This window comes from Aythya ferina (genome assembly GCF_964211825.1).
Source record: "Aythya ferina genome assembly, chromosome: 1".
In the NCBI taxonomy this organism is placed as follows: Eukaryota; Metazoa; Chordata; class Aves; order Anseriformes; family Anatidae; genus Aythya; species Aythya ferina.
Window position 1 is genome coordinate 61,405,946 of NC_140296.1, and position 18,374 is coordinate 61,424,319.

The 18,374-nt window shown below is 37.9% G+C and overlaps 1 protein-coding gene across 3 annotated transcripts in view; it reads right to left on the bottom strand.

Moving 5' to 3' along the window:
* ARHGEF7 (Rho guanine nucleotide exchange factor 7) overlaps positions 1-18,374 on the bottom strand; it is a 110,085-nt gene that overhangs the window by 13,183 nt on the left and 78,528 nt on the right. For 2 of the 3 annotated variants that reach the window (XM_084536336.1, XM_084536338.1), the window contains exons 13-19: positions 17,369-17,455; positions 13,924-14,002; positions 12,383-12,522; positions 11,492-11,716; positions 9,206-9,299; positions 5,040-5,129; positions 1,622-1,798 (exon numbers count right to left, since the gene is read on the bottom strand). In XM_084536336.1, coding sequence (XP_084392462.1) covers positions 1,622-1,798; positions 5,040-5,129; positions 9,206-9,299; positions 11,492-11,716; positions 12,383-12,522; positions 13,924-14,002; positions 17,369-17,455 — 892 coding nt within the window. The remainder of the gene's footprint in view (positions 1-1,621; positions 1,799-5,039; positions 5,130-9,205; positions 9,300-11,491; positions 11,717-12,382; positions 12,523-13,923; positions 14,003-17,368; positions 17,456-18,374) is intronic. The other variant, XM_084536337.1, reaches the window with a different exon arrangement.

The window sequence follows — 18,374 nt, forward strand, 5'->3', positions numbered from 1 at the left end:
CAAACAACAACAATAAAGGATAAAGCAAGTGACCAAACAATGCAAGATGAAATGCAAATCAAGCTGTTTTGAAATAGCTTCTCCATGCTGATCACCTTCTGGACTCATTCATATCTAACAATTACTAACTTTCTGATCACGTAACCCGCAGGAAGATATTAATTACCTGGAAACTTTCAAACAGGGTGATCAAGTTCCCAGGCAGCAGTTAATTGCATTATGATTACTCTGAATTTATTCCTAGGCTAATACCTGAACACTGGATAACACTTGGAAAAGGATAAAAGAATTGTATCCAGGGATCCTGGTGAAAATGAGATTTCTGTCCTTTGATCATATGCCTTTCCCTAATGCTAGTGAAGGTTTGGAAAACATTTTGTTTCAATCCCAACTGCATTATCCACAAGACAGAACACACACTTCACCCCAGTCATGCCCCAGATGCAGGTTCAAGACCACCAGCTGTGTATAAGGTGCCACAGTTCTCTGAAATGCCAACACAATTGTAAGTGAAGAGCTGTTGCTGAAAACAAACCTGCTCGTGAGAGAAGTTACAAGACGATAAAATCTGTAACAGACATGCTCCAAACAGTAAAAAAAAAAAAAAAAAAAAAAAAAAAAAAAGCAAGCATTCTATTTTTAAGAACTTCATACAAGCCAATTTGATTGCAGTTGTACCTAGAGTTTCAGATGTTGAACACTTGAGCTTTCATCTGGGGAACCATTTTCACCTCGTCTTTTCAAGAAGAATGGTCACTTGACAGCTGTGCATTTTAACAGGCAAGTAAACATCTAAACCCTGTTTGCTGCCACACTACTGCATACAGTAAAGTGACAATATGACCATAGGTAATATGACATTATCAAAACACTGCATGTAATGAGCATGGACTGCCGGGCTTTCATGGGAAGTGCCAGACTGGGGGCGAGGGAGAGCAGTGCGATCCTTCGTATAGACGTCTAAGCAATGAGGAAAAGACAGCAGTATAAAAACAGAAAAAAATATGGATTAGCAAACGCTTCTCCAAACAAACGGGCCAGATACGTGAATATCTGAATGATTTTTTTTACAGCTCTTGTACTGTTTATTTTTAAACCGTATTTTTCTTCCTCTACCAGCTTTGTGTTTTGTTAATACGTAGAAAATTCAACAACTAGCACTGAAGTATTTCCATATTGCTGGCACTCAGCTCACAAACCAGTATGGTTTCAGTACAAAATACAAAAACGTGCTGTATCCAAAAGGGAAAAAAAAAAAAAAAAAAAGAAAAAGAAGAAAGGATCTGTTGCTACACTGACCAAGTCAAAAGAAAAGACCATTCAGAGCTACAAATTAGTATCTGTCACTTAAAAAACCCTCAAGAAATATCATCCTTGATAGGACATACACTTTTTAGAATGACTTATTCGTTTGTGCATTGAATTGGCAATAGAGCCTTCCACCAGGTATAACTGAAGTTTCAGAAGCTCCCTCAGAAGTTGTTAAAATATCACATTAAAGAGACAAGGAACAGCAAGAAAACATCTAAGAAAAGCAGGCTGTGATACAACAAGCATTTGTTAAGAAAAAGCTCAGAAGTGCATTAGTTCTGGTGAGAGATATATGAGCAACAGCTCTTACGAGATGTAGACCCCATTCTGTAACTATGGGCTGTCCATATACTGTCATAGTCAGAGTCTTCTGAGAGGTCTGAAGGCTCCAAACGAGAAAGACTACTGCGACGACCCAAGGAGTCTAGACTTGATTGGTCATCATCAGCCAAGACGTGATTATGCATCAGGTCAGTGCCTTGCCATGCTAAGGATGTATAGGTGAAATGAAATGGTGGATGTGGATAGGCAGAGGTGGGATGAGGAGGAGAACGTAAGGAATAGCCACAACCAAACACATGAAATAAAAGCAAAAGGTGATGGGAAGAGAAGGAAAAGAGAAAATATTGTTAAAAAGGCACCAAAGCTTTTTTCTTTTTTTTTTTTTTTTATTTTTTTAATTTGTTTGGGGTTTAGGTATAAATTAAGCTCATCGTAATAGTTTTTGAACTGTTACAATACAATTTTTGGCAAGTCTTTTTTTAAGCTTCTAAGCAGCCTCAGTTGAAAATTTTGAGAAACCAAAATCTCATTTGAGGGTAGATTTTTTGGAAGGAGGAGTTTGCCTCCAGACCACGACTGTCCCCATACTTGAAAAGAACCAATCTGATTCGGAACAGAGCAACAAACCCAGAAAACCAGCAGGGTCCAGTGCTGACTAGCAAAACAATAGCCGCTTCCCCATCACAAATACATACCTCCGTCCTTTCCCTCCCTTGCAATGACACAGCCTGCTTGGTGAACCAGGTCAGGGAACAGATTCAGATGAAAACTAACCCTGCAAGTTTGTTTTTCAAGCAGTTAACTGATTTCCCCACCAGCTCACAGTACAGCCACAGAAGTGTTTGTGTCAACACTACAAAGAGGAAAATGCAGGGGAAAAAGCGAAGGTTCTCATGCAGAGCAGGGCTGCTGACTTTCTAAATCAGCAGCACCATCCTGTACCCACTCAAAGGGGCTGACAAACTAAAGCCTTTCTGTGCCTGTAACCATGATACTTGTTTAACCACGTGGAAGCTGGACTGATAGAAAATCAGGGCCAAGAGGCTAACAGCAACACAGACTGATCCATCCTGTCCCCTCACATACCTCTTCTTACAGATCTACCTCAAATGGTCTTCCCAGTTAAATACTTTAAGATGTCTATGGTAGCAGACAAAGGTAATTAACAAGACTTTGTCCCCTGCCTTTGCTTTTTTTGTGTATTGTGTGTTTTTTTAAGCCTGGCAATGTCTAAGGACTAAAAGCCATGCAAGTGGCCACATTATGAGCCACAAGCCGCATGACACTGCAAAATATTTAAGCCCATATTTAGAGCAGAAATGCAAAGTAAGCAGCAGAATATAGCAAAATTGTTCTTTTATTTCCATGTCTGACCAAATTAATTTCTACATCTTCCCCACCCCAGCAACTGAAAAAAGTTGCCCTGCTACCTCTCATGCCATTGCCTTCCAGTTTGCAGTGGTGCCATAGCTACGCTGAACAGACATTGCCAAAAGTAGCACCCCAAGGGCTTTGGATTAAGGTGCAGCTAGAAGAAATGCCACATCAGTGCTGTGAGGGCTGGGCAGAATGTTAACAGAGAAGTAAAAGTGAAGTAAAAGTAAAGAAGTGGCATATTTCATTGACAACAGGCAATTCTTTCTTTCTGTTCTCCTACACTGACTGCTGCTTCCACAGAAGCAATGCAGCATCATTTTTCCCCTCTTTACCAATTCTAATCTACAAAGGGATCTTCTGAAATCTGATGTCCTAGATGACAGCACTTTTCTTTCTAAACAAAAGAGCCATGTGCTTAATCAAAAAATCATTGTTTTTGCTGCAATTAGGAGCAAATAAAAGCTGCTGACTACTGATGTATGCAATGATACCTACTGCACTATGTATATTTCTTAAATATACATAGAAAAGAAAAAAATAGGCAAAAAAGCAAAAAAAAATCATATCCATTATGTGTCTGCACACACACAATACTGTGCAGGTGCAAATGTTTCCTCAACCATTTCTTGTCACATTATCCTTGGATATAACCAACAGATCACAGTCAATACATTTAACAGCAATCATCTCATTTAGTTTTGTTTGGAACAGCAGTATAGCTTCAGAATTTTGAACACATTCGTTTTCTTTTATCCAATTAAGCACACTACTGTAATGACTGTAGCACTAGAAAATAGGTCAATATTAATAAAAAATGATGTAATAGCAGCTAATTTACAAAACTGGCAGTTATCACCTTGGAGACCTACAGTTTGTCAAGAACAAAAAGTTGAAATTGAGGTTGTTGCTGTTACTTAAAAATTTTAAAAGTCTAACACGAGGTCATATTCCAGTTTTAAAGTACAGATGAATACACAATAGCTGTAATTTTTCAAGGTGATAACAGTAAGTGAATGTTATTAGGAAAATCCATAAACTATGTTTGCAAGTATATTTTGAGACTTCTCAATTTTCAGTATAAAGTGCTTTTGCTTGGAAGCAAAACAGGCACAGAGATATGGTAACAGTACCAGCGTTTACTACTGCAAATTTAATCAATTTAGTGGACAAGGAGTCTATGATGCCCACTCTTCTAATTCTTGACAACAGCAAAACTGGCCAAGTTTTCCATTAAAGCCATGTTCCATTATACTGTGTTCCAAGGATATCTGAATTAAATCCTTAATCAACAGTGCAAAAACTGTGCAATTTGGAACAAACCCAACAGCATTTCCTCCTTCCTTGTATAAGTGGGACACATGCTGGTGGACTCCCCTGCTTTGTGCAATGTTTTACTTACAACACAGAGGAACTCCACATGGCAACCTTGATTGGGATTAAATGAAGTAGAACCCCAGAGGCACATTACAGGTTTTCAGTAAGCTAGGCATTGATCTGAGAAACTGCAAATGGCTTTAAGCAACACACAGATCTGAGAACAGTTTCTCCTGAAATTATGAGATGGGATTAAAATTTGCAATTAATACTAAAAATAACTGGTGGCAATAAAATAAATCTTCACAGGTCTATGTTACTTTTTTGTACCATATGTCTTTGTTGAACAGATCAAGAGAAAACTATATTCCTCTAAAAACTATCACTTATTCTCCATTCCTCCTACTTACCAGCTTCCTGAAATTTATCAAAAAACATACTGAGCAACTGTCGACAGATGCCTCAAAACCTCTCATTTATTGATGAAGGTTTTATGCAATTTTAAACCACGACAACTAGCCAATTTTTCTTTGTTTTAAATAAACACTTTTCAGAACTATGATCTCTAACCATGGACCTTGGCTCCCAATACTTAAACACACCCAGCACTGATATTAAGCCATAACCAGATTATTACTTCTTCCAGGTCCAGCTTGTAATTTGCGAAGTTCTGAGACCATTGACACTACACTTCTCTTCTTTGCAAACTATCTGATTTGTGGCTTAATTAGTCATTTCAGTATTTTCTAACTTACTTGAATTTAGTGTTTGACGTGTTTTGGCACTTGTGCAATATGCTTCAATGACTTTAAGAATTTGAGCATCTTCTTCTAAAGCAGCTGTACCTAGAATCAATGGGAAAAATAAAATTTTAAACATGGATATATGTTTGTTAATACAAACAGGCCTTTGTAAATCATGTTTGTTTAAAGCTAAATACTATATATTTCAGTTGGGACCAAAGTTTGGCCTAATTAACCTCCCAAATTTCTCTTAATCATTTCAAAAATCAAGCTTCAATGACCAAAACTAACAAGAACTTTAAAAAATGAAAATACTATTACAATATATTTAAAACAACAAAAGACAAAATACAAGTCAGAGAAATTACTCATACATTGAAGACATTTTCTGAGTATGTGAATTTGCACAGGACATCTCAAGGATTACAAACAAAACAGATGTTAAACTGAAAAATAGCGTACTGCAGTTATTCTTTCATAATATTATCAAAGAAATGAAGGAACCAAATATAATTCAAAGAAGAGAAATCTTGACAGCTTTTGCAAACGAATCAGATTTACCCTGAAAGGTAAACAGCATTCTACTGAGAATTAAACAAAAAAACACATTGGCACAATTTCAGCCCAGTGTGCAGTAACGTGTCACCACCATTCAACCGTACCTAAGAAAAGTGGAGTACATTCAACTTCCCAGACAGTAAGAAGTTAAGAGCATTATAAAAGAAAATAAATAAATCTAGCCAAACTTAACATTGCAAAATATATATATATTTTTTCAATATACAGCAAACACACTTCTGAACAAATGTCAAAGAAGCACCATTAGTTTAGATAGAACCAGGATTTTTATGGGCAAGTCAAGATGAATTTTTGTTTTAAAACCACTTTTCCCGTCCTCCTCCTTCCCCCCAAAAAAACCTCCTAGTCTTTCAAGTTCTCTGCTGCATGAATCTGAACTGCCTTCAACATCAAGATAAAGCACTGTGAGCCAGTGCATCCAGGTTTATTTTTTGTGATTTATTACCACCACCACAAAGCTAACTGTCAAAAGATTTGGCAGGATTGACTGACAAGCTAATTGTTGAAGAAATCATCTTGACTAGGCATAGCTACCCCGCAATTTAAGAGACGCAGATATTCCCAAGTGCAGGTTATTTCTCTTTCAAGGCAGGAAAAATAATTTAATTTTGTTGTGGTTAGAATTCAGCCCTATATTATTACCATAGCAAAACGAGCATTTTCACTTCTGTAATCAGCACTGTAAGGGCACTCAGCTGAAACACCTTATTTAGTTTCATTTGCCTGTTATAAAGCTAATTTCACATAGCAGTTTTCAACACAGCCCACAAATCCTTGGGAATCTGGAGAAGCTCAAGCTTCTCCAAGCCCAAGAAGCCCAGCAGGCCAACTGCATCCTGGGCAGCAGGTGGAGGGAGGGGATTGTGCCCCTCTGCTCTGCCCTTGTGAGGCCCCACCTGGAGTGCTGCGTCCAGCTCTGGGGCCCCCAGCACAAGGATGTGGGGCTGTTGGAGCAAGTCCAGAGGAGGGCCACAAAGATGAACAGAGGCTGGAGCACCTCTGCTATGGAGAAAGGCTGAGAGAGCTGGGACTGTTCAGCCTGGAGAAGAGAAGGCTCTGGGGAGACCTCATTTCAAATACTTAAAAGTTTTATTAAAAAAAAAAAAAAAAAAAAAAGGATGAATAAGGACACTTTACTCATAATGACAGGACAAGGGAGAATGGCCTTAAACTAAGAGAGAGTAGATTTAGACTAGACATTAGGAAGAAATTCTTCACTCTAAGGGCAGTGAGGCCCTGGCACAGGTTGCTCGGAGAAGCTGTGGCTGCCCCATCCTTGGAGGTGTTCAAGGCCAGGCTGGAGATGACCCTGGGCAGCTTGGTCTGGTGGGTGGCATCCCTGCCCATGGCAGGTGGTTGGAGTTAGATGATCTTTGAGGTCCCTCCCAACCCAAGCCATTCTATGATTCAATATTGTCTTCCAAGAATACAGCTGGTAGTATTAGGGAAGCGAAATGAACTCGTAGGGCTACATCATAAGGGTTTCTAGTGATGTAAAACTAAACTGGAAAATTAAGACTATTACTTTCAAAGTTGAGACTTTTTTTTGTCCTTCTGTTTCTCACATTCAAATAATGAAACATTATTTACAATCTAACTTCTAATACTGGGGTGTTTATTAATGCCCTAGTGGTATTTCAGTTCTCTGCTCCTTAAAAATTGCACCACCACAGAAGTATAAACTGCATATTTAGAAGAGTCAAGGAAGTCAAAAACAATTTTGTTAGGTAAAAAGAGTCACTACTGTTTTTTCCCCAAAGTGAAAAAAGTGTCATCTTAAAGATAAAACTTCTATTGTGCAAGCAACTGATGGAAACAGTCTTCTCCAAATGTTAACTTGAATGGACTAGAAAAAGATGTCTTCTTTCATATTATAGAGAACCATAACTGCACTTTGCTACAACAGTTTATAAGAGACTGCTTAAATTTAAATGAGGATGCTTCTTATGTGGTCAGTTCACAATAAATCTTTTGAAGACATGATAGAGAATCAAGTTTTTAAATCATGTCAGACAGATGACAGTCACAAGTATTTAAGAAGCCTCTTGTAGACCATAAAACTTTATCACCAAGAGAAACAAGATGCCCTGAAACTCATCATGTAAATAAGGGCCACGACTCCTTTATAAATACACCACCCAAAACAGTGTCCATGTCATGCTTGTTACTATTTCAGCTCTCACTGGTGTTTTTAAGTCTCAGTAACTTTTGTTTCTATATTCCAGATATCCTTCTAAACTATTCTGAATAGAAGCTACTACACATACTTGCTACTTAATGACCACACACGATGCACACAGAATACAATGAGATATACCTAAGAATACCATGCAGTGTGTATTAAGGACGTGGCTAGAATGGAATCAATAGAACACAGGACAACCTATTTTCTATCATTTTCAAGTTAAGTCTGACTGTCTTCCTCATGCCAGTAACAGGAGGAACAAGAAGTAAGGAAATCCTGAAAAGCCATCTCTATAGAAGGTTCTCTGCTACTATGCAGGTACTGGTCTTTCATCCTTTGTCATGAGAGAACCCTGTTCAGGCATCATAAAAAATAAAGCTTATCCTGAATTAAAGCCTCCACCTGTACATCCACAAAGAAAGGATCATTCTGTCCACTGCCTTAACTCTTGGCTGTTGGAAAGTCACAGCACACTCAGAAGCACTTCTACCTTAAGAGAACCAGCCCTGAGGACAAGCTTTTTCTTTCAAACCCTGCGGATGTTGGTGAGAGACAATGTTTATAGTAACATATTTCATGTATTTATCACTCAGGGCACACAGCCTCTAACTGAAGAAGCTTATGAGCAAAAGACAGACAGAAGCAGAAGTTGCAGTAAAGGAATCTGGTCTTCAAATGTGAACATAGAAAACAATCTATTTTAAGCACCTTATCTTTTACTGGCACAACTAATTGAATCGTTCATTCACACAAATCTACAAGGCACTTCAACAGCCCACCTCACCTGACCTAGTTTGGTTGTTCACTTCAGGACATGAATTACACTGGGAAGGCAGCTCTCCGCCAACTACAAAGGAGCCTGAAATGACTAGCTCAAGTAGAAACATATCTGAACAGAGGATGAGTGCCACCAGAACTGAAGGTACCAAAAATAGTTACCTGTTTGCAGAAGGAATAATATTATCGAAGCCTCAGAAGTTAAACAAGTTTCTAAACATACTGACATCAAAGTTGCAGGCTACAATTGCTAATTAGAAAAAGGAAGGTAGTGCAAGTGCTGCTGACAGACCAAAGATTGGAAATTTTGATCAGAATAAACCTCTATGCATCATCCTGCAGCTTCCACCTTCCCCTCACACACACTTTTTAAATCTATAGACACACATGGGAAAGCAGGATGTCTGTCACTTAGCCTTGGACAATTTTCTTCATTCTGTAGTCAATACTAAGTAAGCAATTAATCCCGTTGTGATATAAATACTGAAAATGAGTAAAATAAACAATCCTCTTTCCTTTCCCCTGACAGGGGGAGGAAACTAGATGACTTGCTTAGACTGAACATTTAATTTCCACAAAATTTAAATGGATGTTAATTTCAGCCTTTGTAGTATGCAGACATTTGTTCAAGTCTTACTTTTTCTCAGTGCAAACTCTTCATCTGATGGCTTCCGTTCTGGCTTGCGTTTGGGAAGCAGCTTTTTCATGGTTTTAGGGCTTTTACTGAGATCCTGTGAGGGGAGAGCAAAAATACAGAAAAAAAGTAGAGCTTCTCTACAGTATTTCAAATCTTAGCTTCTAAGATGCATACAGGAGTTCATAACTAAAAATCTGCTAACAGCACCAACATGTAGTTTACTAATCTTTTTTGGCACTTCAGATTTGCCTGAACTGGCTGATTTCTTCTCTACCCATCCTCCAACTATACACAAAGTCGGATATTTTTAATCTATTCTGTCAACAGAAATACACAGAGAAGCTGCTGCAAAACCATGCAGGCTGTTTGGGGGCTAGAGCGAAGGAAACAGGCAGGCATGTACCAATACTTTTTTCTCCCCCTTAACATTTGAAGAGGCAACCCATTCAACTTCTCTACTTAAAAGCAGGTTTTAAAAAAAGGACCTAAAAAGGAAGCTTGGAAGGTAGTATACCTATATTCTTTAAAGCCAGAATTTTTAAATGTTTAGAGCTTTCTCAGAACGGACCTACAGCAAAAAAATACAGCAACAAATACAGCATTTCTGCTCATAATGCAGTCATGCTAATTTACAGGAGCAATGCTAATTTTACAGGAACAAAAGGAATATACTGGTCTATCCCTTACCTTAAGGGTACAAGACATCCTCTATAAAAGTACAGAACAAGAAAGTAAAAAAGTGAATGAGCAGGACAGACCAGAGATGATGAAGATAGACTGAATACTATCAATATTCTAAACACTGTAAAGATGAAACTTTACCATGTCTGAGAATTTAGTGCCACACACAAAAGGCATGAAAGGAATTTAACTTACAAAGAGATGAGCATGTAGTACAGCTACACAAGAGAACACCTTACAATAATTAAGCCTTCCAACTGAAGGCTACCTATCGTTTTTTCCCCTGTTGCTTAAGGGATTTAGAAAGAAAAAGCAAGTTGCACGCCCACCACAATCAAAACCAACCACACCACACTGAGGCACAGCGTTTAGGCTACAGTTTCTAAAACTGCAATTCACATGCCCACCAAATAACATTACTCTGTTAACATCACATGCTTACAAGAAAATTTGTAGGCATAACTTTGGGCAAACAGATCTAGAGGGTGTCCTTGTTCATGGCAGGGGGGTTAGAACTAGATCATCTTTAAGGTCCCTTCCAACCCAAGCCATTCCATGATTCTCTGTTACCCTTGTTGGGTCCTGTTGCTTTTCATTAAATTAGTGCAATGAGAATCCATGACAAAAAGATGCCAAAACAGAAGATATTACCGTGCCACACAGCATCCTCCTTATACAAACATGGACTTTAAATATCAATCTACTATTTTCTTAGTATGTATAAAGCCATGCAGAATGTAGTGCCAAGACCAAATCGACCTACCACCACCACTGTATTTCTCTCAGAACAGATTCCTGTTTCATACCACATGTTAATTAAAAACTACAACAGCATCTCAAAATCTAAATTTCTTTTGTTTGGTGGTAGGTTTGTTATTTGGAGTGTGTTTGTTGTTGCTTGGTTGTCTTTTTTTTGCTAAATGGTGATGTTAACTGTAAGATTCATTTAAGTAGAAAAAGATTATGTGTATTTTGACAGTTTCTTTTTAATGTTTTCTTTTTAATATGTATTTTGACTTCTTTTCTAAACACATTAGTTACCTAGTACCGGTGGTAAATACTGCAGAATCAAGAGTCAATTACACCACCAGAGCTGTTTAAAGTGATTTGATACAGCATTTTGAAGCACCACAGAATCCCTTATCCTAGATGCTTCTCAGCACGCTTAGTAAACAACTTACTTTGCAGTAAGCCTGGATGATCAATATAACAAAAGTGCCCTTTTTTATTTATTTATTTTATTTATTTTTTTTTTTTTTAAGAATTTCTAATTGTGGGGGGTTATGGTTGTGTTTTTTTTTGTTGTTGTTGTTTGTTTTTAAATCTTGTTTAGTAACTAGACAGAGGATGAAAGTAAGTGGAAACACAGCAGGGGGGAAAAACATCTCCTAACAAGTCTTTGTATTTTCTGAGCAGCAAGACTAAAAGCCTGTTTGAAACAAACAGCTTTCACTAGTCCATTACACCATTCAGCACTAGCTGTTAGCTACATCTTCATATAAAAATACGCACAAAATTTTAAAGTACTGGTATATAAAAAAAAAAGTTAAGCTTCTCATCACAGGCCTTTTACAGAGTTAATACTTCTTGGCTGCTGCATCTCACCTCTTTATAGCAAAGTGCTGCTGAAGGCCTTAATGGAGGTGCAGGCCGTAAGCAGCTCAGGCTCCAAGGCTTGGGAGTTTTCGGAGGTTCCAGAGGTCCCCAGTTTATCGTGGTATGTGGAGTCCCATGATGCGACGGATGAGGGAGAGTGTGGTATGCAGGAGTCAGTGGTATCGGCTTGCTATCTGAATGCTTGCTGGAAGGCGTTACAGGATGGGAAGGAAGCTGTCAAAAGACAGTAACAGTTATGGGAAGGGAGAGGAAGAATATTAACATCATAAAGGCAAAGTACCATGAAGGACCAGTGAAATAATCTCACCTTTCTAGTGCTTCTGTTTATTACAGCTGTGCTTTCAAAATTTTAGCACTGAATTATTGCTTAGAAAAGCAGTGCTTAAAGAAGTTTTTATTGTCTACTGTAGATAGAGTATGCACTAAAGAAAGAACAGCTACAAGCAGCTCTGCTCCCACTTCTTTCACCACTAAGATAAATTTAGATCCATTCATATAAGACAACTCAAATTCAGAATCTGAAAAAAACTACTTCAGGAAATTATTTTTCCACAGACCCACGCACATTGCCAGTTAAAACCTACTGTCCTAAGGACACTTAAAAGATGATGTGATTACTTGGTCATTATAAAAAGTAACTATAGCAGATATTCTTTTATCCTATTAAACTATTACACCAAGAGCTAAGCATTTATTCTGTTCATGCAATTAAAAACATAAGACTTTGACCCCTTAAACTACAGTTATAACCCTTATGACTAGAACCAACCATTAGTAACGAGAACCAAATGTTAAAGAAAACGCTTTACAAGGTCATATATTTGCCAGATATCCTAATTCTATCTACACTGCTTATTTACTTCACAAGTCATTTCTTACTGTGTGAGATGGCACAGAATGAGGTTTAATGGTGGGATTCCCAACAGTTGTGACTTTGGTTTGCTTCTGCAGATGATCCACCCACTCATGCAAGTCTTGTTGGTTGTTACATGACACTAGTATCCTTTCAATCATATTTCCTAGGTGACAGAAAAAGAAAAAAAAAAAGACATGGGAAACCAAAGAAGAACACGGTCTGTCTGACCTGATAATAAATATACACATTTCTTAAAACATTATAACCCCAAAGTACCAAGAAAAAAAATTACTCAAGGTTTTCAGAACCACAGCATCTTACTTTTTCATGTCATAGCATTTCCTCTGTGCATTTGTTCCTCCACAAAGCAGAGGAATTCTACCTTTCTTCCCCACTTAGGATAACACAAACACAACATTTATGATAATAAATAGAGGTAGGTGACAGGTTCATCCTGAGATCCAGAGGTACAATCTAGTAGCCTTATGCTTCTCCGTGTTCCCCAGGAAAGCCAACATAGAGCCTACAATGTCATTCTTTAGTCTGCAAGCTATAGTATTGGACAAGTGATAAAATACCATTCAGAAAACGTAGAGTCAGTCTGAATCTAGTATTAACACTGAGGTAAGTCACTTGGGAAAGCAGCAGGGTGATTAACCCAGGATTACTTTAATTTCTAAAGTTAGCTCCATTTTAACCCACCAAATTCCTTATCTGAGGATCAGCTTTGGAGCTATTATCTCAGAAGAACAAGCAACATCAACAGCTTTTTCCCCTTTACCTGCCACCTGAGAGCCTCAAAATTACTTTATTGAAATGCAACCTGCTTGGGGGCAGAATGGATCCAAGAAAAAAATGAAGGTATAAACCTCCATTGTGTAGATCCTTCTCCCAGTGTGTCTTCCTAGGATTCTGACATCAGGAACTGTTCTTCAAAATTAAGTTACATGCTGAAACAAACTACTTTCCAGAGAGAAAATACCTAAAGAAAGCACAGCTGCAAGCACGATTAGCAGAGCTACTACCAGTCTCTCAGTAAAGAGACTGATTGTTTACTTCTAAAGGAAAGCTCTTGATTAAAGCTCTTCTGGACTGTCTGAAATTTCCTTTCTTCCAGAGAGTAGCACAGTCTGAATTGCTTCACCAATAAAGGACCTTTTCCAAGGCTAGTGCCTTAATTAAAAGGCAGAAATCTAGGGGTGAACCCCATACAAAGGCAGTTTGTTAACTGCTTAACGCTAGCAGTAAAAAGCAATTTTCACGTGAGGCTCTGTGTAGATGCCTTACCAAATCTGTAAAACCACAAGATGGCTGAGGAGACTGGAAGGGACCTCTAGAGGTCACCTTGTCCAACATCCCTACTCAAGAAGGCCACCCACAGCTGGTTGTCCAAGACCACATCAAGACAGCTCTTAAGTCTCTTAAGTATCTCCAAGCATAGAAGCTCCACAACCTCTGGGAAACCTGTGATAAATGCTCAGTCATCCTCAGAATGAAAAACGTTTAGACAAAACATCTGATATTGAAACATTAAATAGCAAATAGAAGTATTTCCAGACAATACCTGATATTTCAAATGCATTTTTATGGTTTTCACTGTCTTCTAGCTTTGTGATAGTCATTCCGGTCATTGGCAGTTTTCCCTGAGAAAAAAAAAAACACACAAATTAAATCCAAAACACACAAAACCATTACCAAGTAAAGAATATGTAATTTCGAACTCTGAATGAACTCGTGCACATAAAATACATTGCTAAACACGCATACACAACACACTGATGGATTTAAAATATTTTAAAATCCAAGCAGACACCTTGCAATGCAAGTTTTAATGCCCAACTTCTACAAACGAGATCTGTGATTTTAATGAGACTATTTGATATCTGGGCAGCCTACAAATCCATATGAACATAAGAGTGGTTACTCATCATAGCCTCAAGTTCTGAGAACTGAGATGTTCAGGGTCATCCATGTTACATGACTGGAGGCAATGATGACTGATCTTAAATCACATTTGTTTGCAAACTGATTGATTAGCTCTCAAAACAAGATTTGTGGTATGTTTAGAAAGGAAGATTTCATTAAGCAAATCCTTCAATTATACTGAAGACTTATATCTGACATTCCTACCACTACTAAATTTACTCTCAAATATTTGGGGAAAAAGAACAAAAGCAGTAAAAACACCTTCAAAGTTTCTGAAGTTTCAGAAAAACATTAGTTTTGCAGAAGAAAACCTAATCTCATTTTAAGCCCAAGCAGTCTGGAAAAAAAAAGTCAGTTTAGGATAACTTTTTGTCCATTTCGAACCACAGAAGAACAGATAAGATGTAATATTGCCAGGATGAAAGGCTTTACCAAAAATGCAACTTTTATTAAAGTTCTTTTAAGACAGATCCTGTATTCTTCTGCACAGAAACACTATTCAGCACATGCTGGCAGAAGTGCAAATCCTATGTACTCAGGAATTTTGGCTCCAATGGAGGGGATTTTATTTTATTTTATTTAAATGACTACCGCATGGACAAAGGCTTCTTGTAAGCTGAACTGAAACTACTTAGTATTCTGTATGCACAGAGTATGCTGAAGGCCAAGATGCCAAAAATAAAGTTTCCTTGCAACAGTTTCTCTGATGAAGGGAACATGGTAGCATTGTGTCTTACAATGCAGCCTAAAATTTTGTTTTTCTGATTCGTAAATAACAGAGCATACAGCCACGCTATACGTGAGGTGCAGGAAATGTTGACATAGGTGCAAAGGGAACACAGGGACACACCAGGCAAAAGATTGGTGATGGAGAACAAAGATCACCTGAGCCACTTGGAGACAAAAAGTACAAAGTCAGCAAAACACAGAAAATTGAAACAAACTCAGGAACCACTGACATTCCCCTTCTTTCAAGAAACAATTGTGAAAATTGTGAAGTTCCCATGTAAAATATAGTTTGTACCCTTCACAACTACAAATCTGGCTAAATGTACTCCCCCCTAGTCCATTACAGTATGTGGTAAATAGCAGCACTATGAACTAGAATGCCTGAAGCCTGCTGATAACTTGAATATTCAGACATACATGAGGATGTACTGCAACATGAAGCAGCTGCAGCTTATACCTAAACAGCAAGGATCAGGAAATGCTCCTTTCTCCCTGTTTGTAGACATGCACCAGTCAGGAAAAGAGACATGTAAAGATGCTGCTTTCAAGGACATCTTTTCTCTTGGAATGACCAAGGGAGCTGCATCACCATCTGCCCACATCCCACTTCAGAGGCAAGAACCTCAAAACAAAGATCCAGACAGCACGTGCTATGTATTCCCAACACAGCTCGAAGCCACAGTCTCAGACATAAAAAGTAATGAAATAATTCTGCCTTGCTGTGAAAACGTAGACATTAGGATTTGAGAAGTTCATAGCGTCAGGAAAATCACATTAGAACTTACAAAGAAATCAATAATTTTGTATTGAACAGGGGGTTGGGCAGTAAACACTAAGAAAGCGCTGTGAACATGCTGAACAGAACCTGAAGACAAGTGCACAGAAAACTGCTTATTTATTGAACAGTGACATCCACCTGAGGGACAAGATGGGTGAGAGAAGGAAGAAAGTATATGCAGTTTAAAAGCAGGAGAGCAGAATTAAGCCTGACAGATTCATTGCTTAATTTTGTGTTGTTTGTTAACGCACTAAACTTCCACTCAGTTGCCTCTGTACTAGAAGCACCTTCCGTCATCAGGAATTATGGCTGTGACACTTGGGATCTGGCACTCACCTGCCTTTCCTAGCATCTTTTTCCATCCACATCAGGATAAAAGTTATTAAGAGCAGCACAAAGATAACAGAAGCTTGATTATGTATTTGACCTACACGTCTTAGATAAATCCAGCTACTATCATGAATCCGAACATGAATTTGAGTCACACTGTTTGTGACTGGATGTAGCCAACTGTGTAAGAACCCTGAATTATAAACCTTTAGCATTCCTTTGTGGCAGATGAATCACTACTTGAGAGAAAGGAACAGAATGCTTGAATGATTTACAAAAGTACTTAAAGCAGGTGGGATCTTGGGCCCCTTTCAGAATTTTTGTTTCATTTTCCCTTGCTTTTGGTTGTTTTGCTGTGATGTCGGAATCACCCAGCCAGACTTGAACGTTTACAAAAGTTTCAAAAACTCGTGGAGTAAGCACTGGCTCTAACTTAACCTTCTAGGAGGTCTTTGGAGCTACAGTCAGATTGCAAGAGCAAGTACTCAGCTAGAAAACACACTACAGTGCTTAAAGGCCATCTACCAGGAACAAGTAGTGGATTTGTGAAGTGAAATATCTGGTGGTGCTGAAGGCCCGAAGGTCACAGCATATGTGTTTCAGGTGTACATTGTTAGTACATTGGGCTAGCTCTAGGTTGGTGCCATGGACTAAGTGGCAATGAGTACTTGAAGCAGATCAAGTGTACTTTTGGAGCATGCCTTCCAGTTCAGCTCCATCCAGAGGAAATCCAGTTGGTAGGCCCTGAGATCACTCCGACACTGTGACTCAAGAGTCAGTAAAGAGGAAAAACTAGAAGACTCATGTCAGAAGTGCTCTGCTGATTCACAGACGCACCTAAAGAACTAGATGGTAACTCAGCCTAACTTGCACCACTGAGAGCCTAAAGAGTCCTGTGTAATTTTGGTAATATTGAAGCAGCAGTCAGAAGATCACTAATGAGCCTGCACAACAGAATCCTTTTCATATGTAGCTCTAAAAAGCTATTAATTTTTCCTCTCATTAGCTAATACCGAGAAGGACAGAGGTGAAAAAATGTCTTGCTGACGGTCACAGAAGTCGTCAGCTGCAAAAAAGTCAAATCCAAGCTTCTAGGCTTCATAAAACAGAAAACCAGTTCTTACTGCAGAAATTACCTTTTCCCTTTGTAAACACAGAATTTTAATAATCCTTCCATGTTTTCTATGAAACATTTGGGAAAACACACTCCCAGCATTTATACACATATGTACATATATTACTTTACCTGATAGATAAACCCACTCATTCTTGGGCTGGCAGACAACATAAGCAAGATGTTAGGGAAGAGAAGAAGATACCTTTCATTCTTTTCCTTTAAAAAAAAAAAAAAAGAAAATGAAAAAGTAAATACAACATCACAAGCTCCCTCCCCACTTTTTATATTAGATATTATTAAAAACTATCAACAATGTTACAACTCTATAGTTATTCCATAAGCATTCATCTCTAGCAAAATTAAGCCTTCATAAATGTAAAAGGAGTTTGGATTATTGAGTTTTCTATTTCAAAATTTCCAGTAATACATGCCTATAACTCCTTTCTGGAGAGTAGAGCCTTATTTTTTAAAAAGAAATTTTAAGGCCAGTATTTCACCCAGACGGTGTTTCGGTGACTTTAGCAAAGCCAAAATCACATACTGGATATATTTGTTAATATAGCATGGATGGATGCTGTTACTGTAATGTCAAGACTTAGTGTCTCTTAAATTGGAGACATCACATTTTTCTGTAATGTCAGATTATGTTCCAAATTAGCAAAAGATTATGAAAGAAAAGTAATAATGCTCATATTCAATAAAAATATTGTTTTGTTCTGTTTTTAGTATTCTGGTTTCACTTATGAGGTTGTCTTTAGTTTTTTCTTTTGAGAAGTACGTCTGTGGTAAGAGGAGAAAATTTACTCAATCAGCTGGTATAGATGAACACCTAAAGAAAGGAGCATTTACATATTAAGCTTTTATTTTAATGACAAAACAAATATATCCATTCTCAAAGTCACTATCTCAATTCCGAACATCTTTGCAATACAATACAGGTCCTTACCAAGTTTGAATGTTTCTACTAGTTTTTCAGGAGGTCTTTACAAATGTCTACATCATTTAGAAAAGACACTAAAATGACTGTTTTAGCAAAATTAAACTGTTAGATACCTAGTCAAAAAGTAATCTCGTAATATATGTGGAAGCTACTAGAACTCTATTATATTTGACTTTTTAATCAGAATGAAAGATC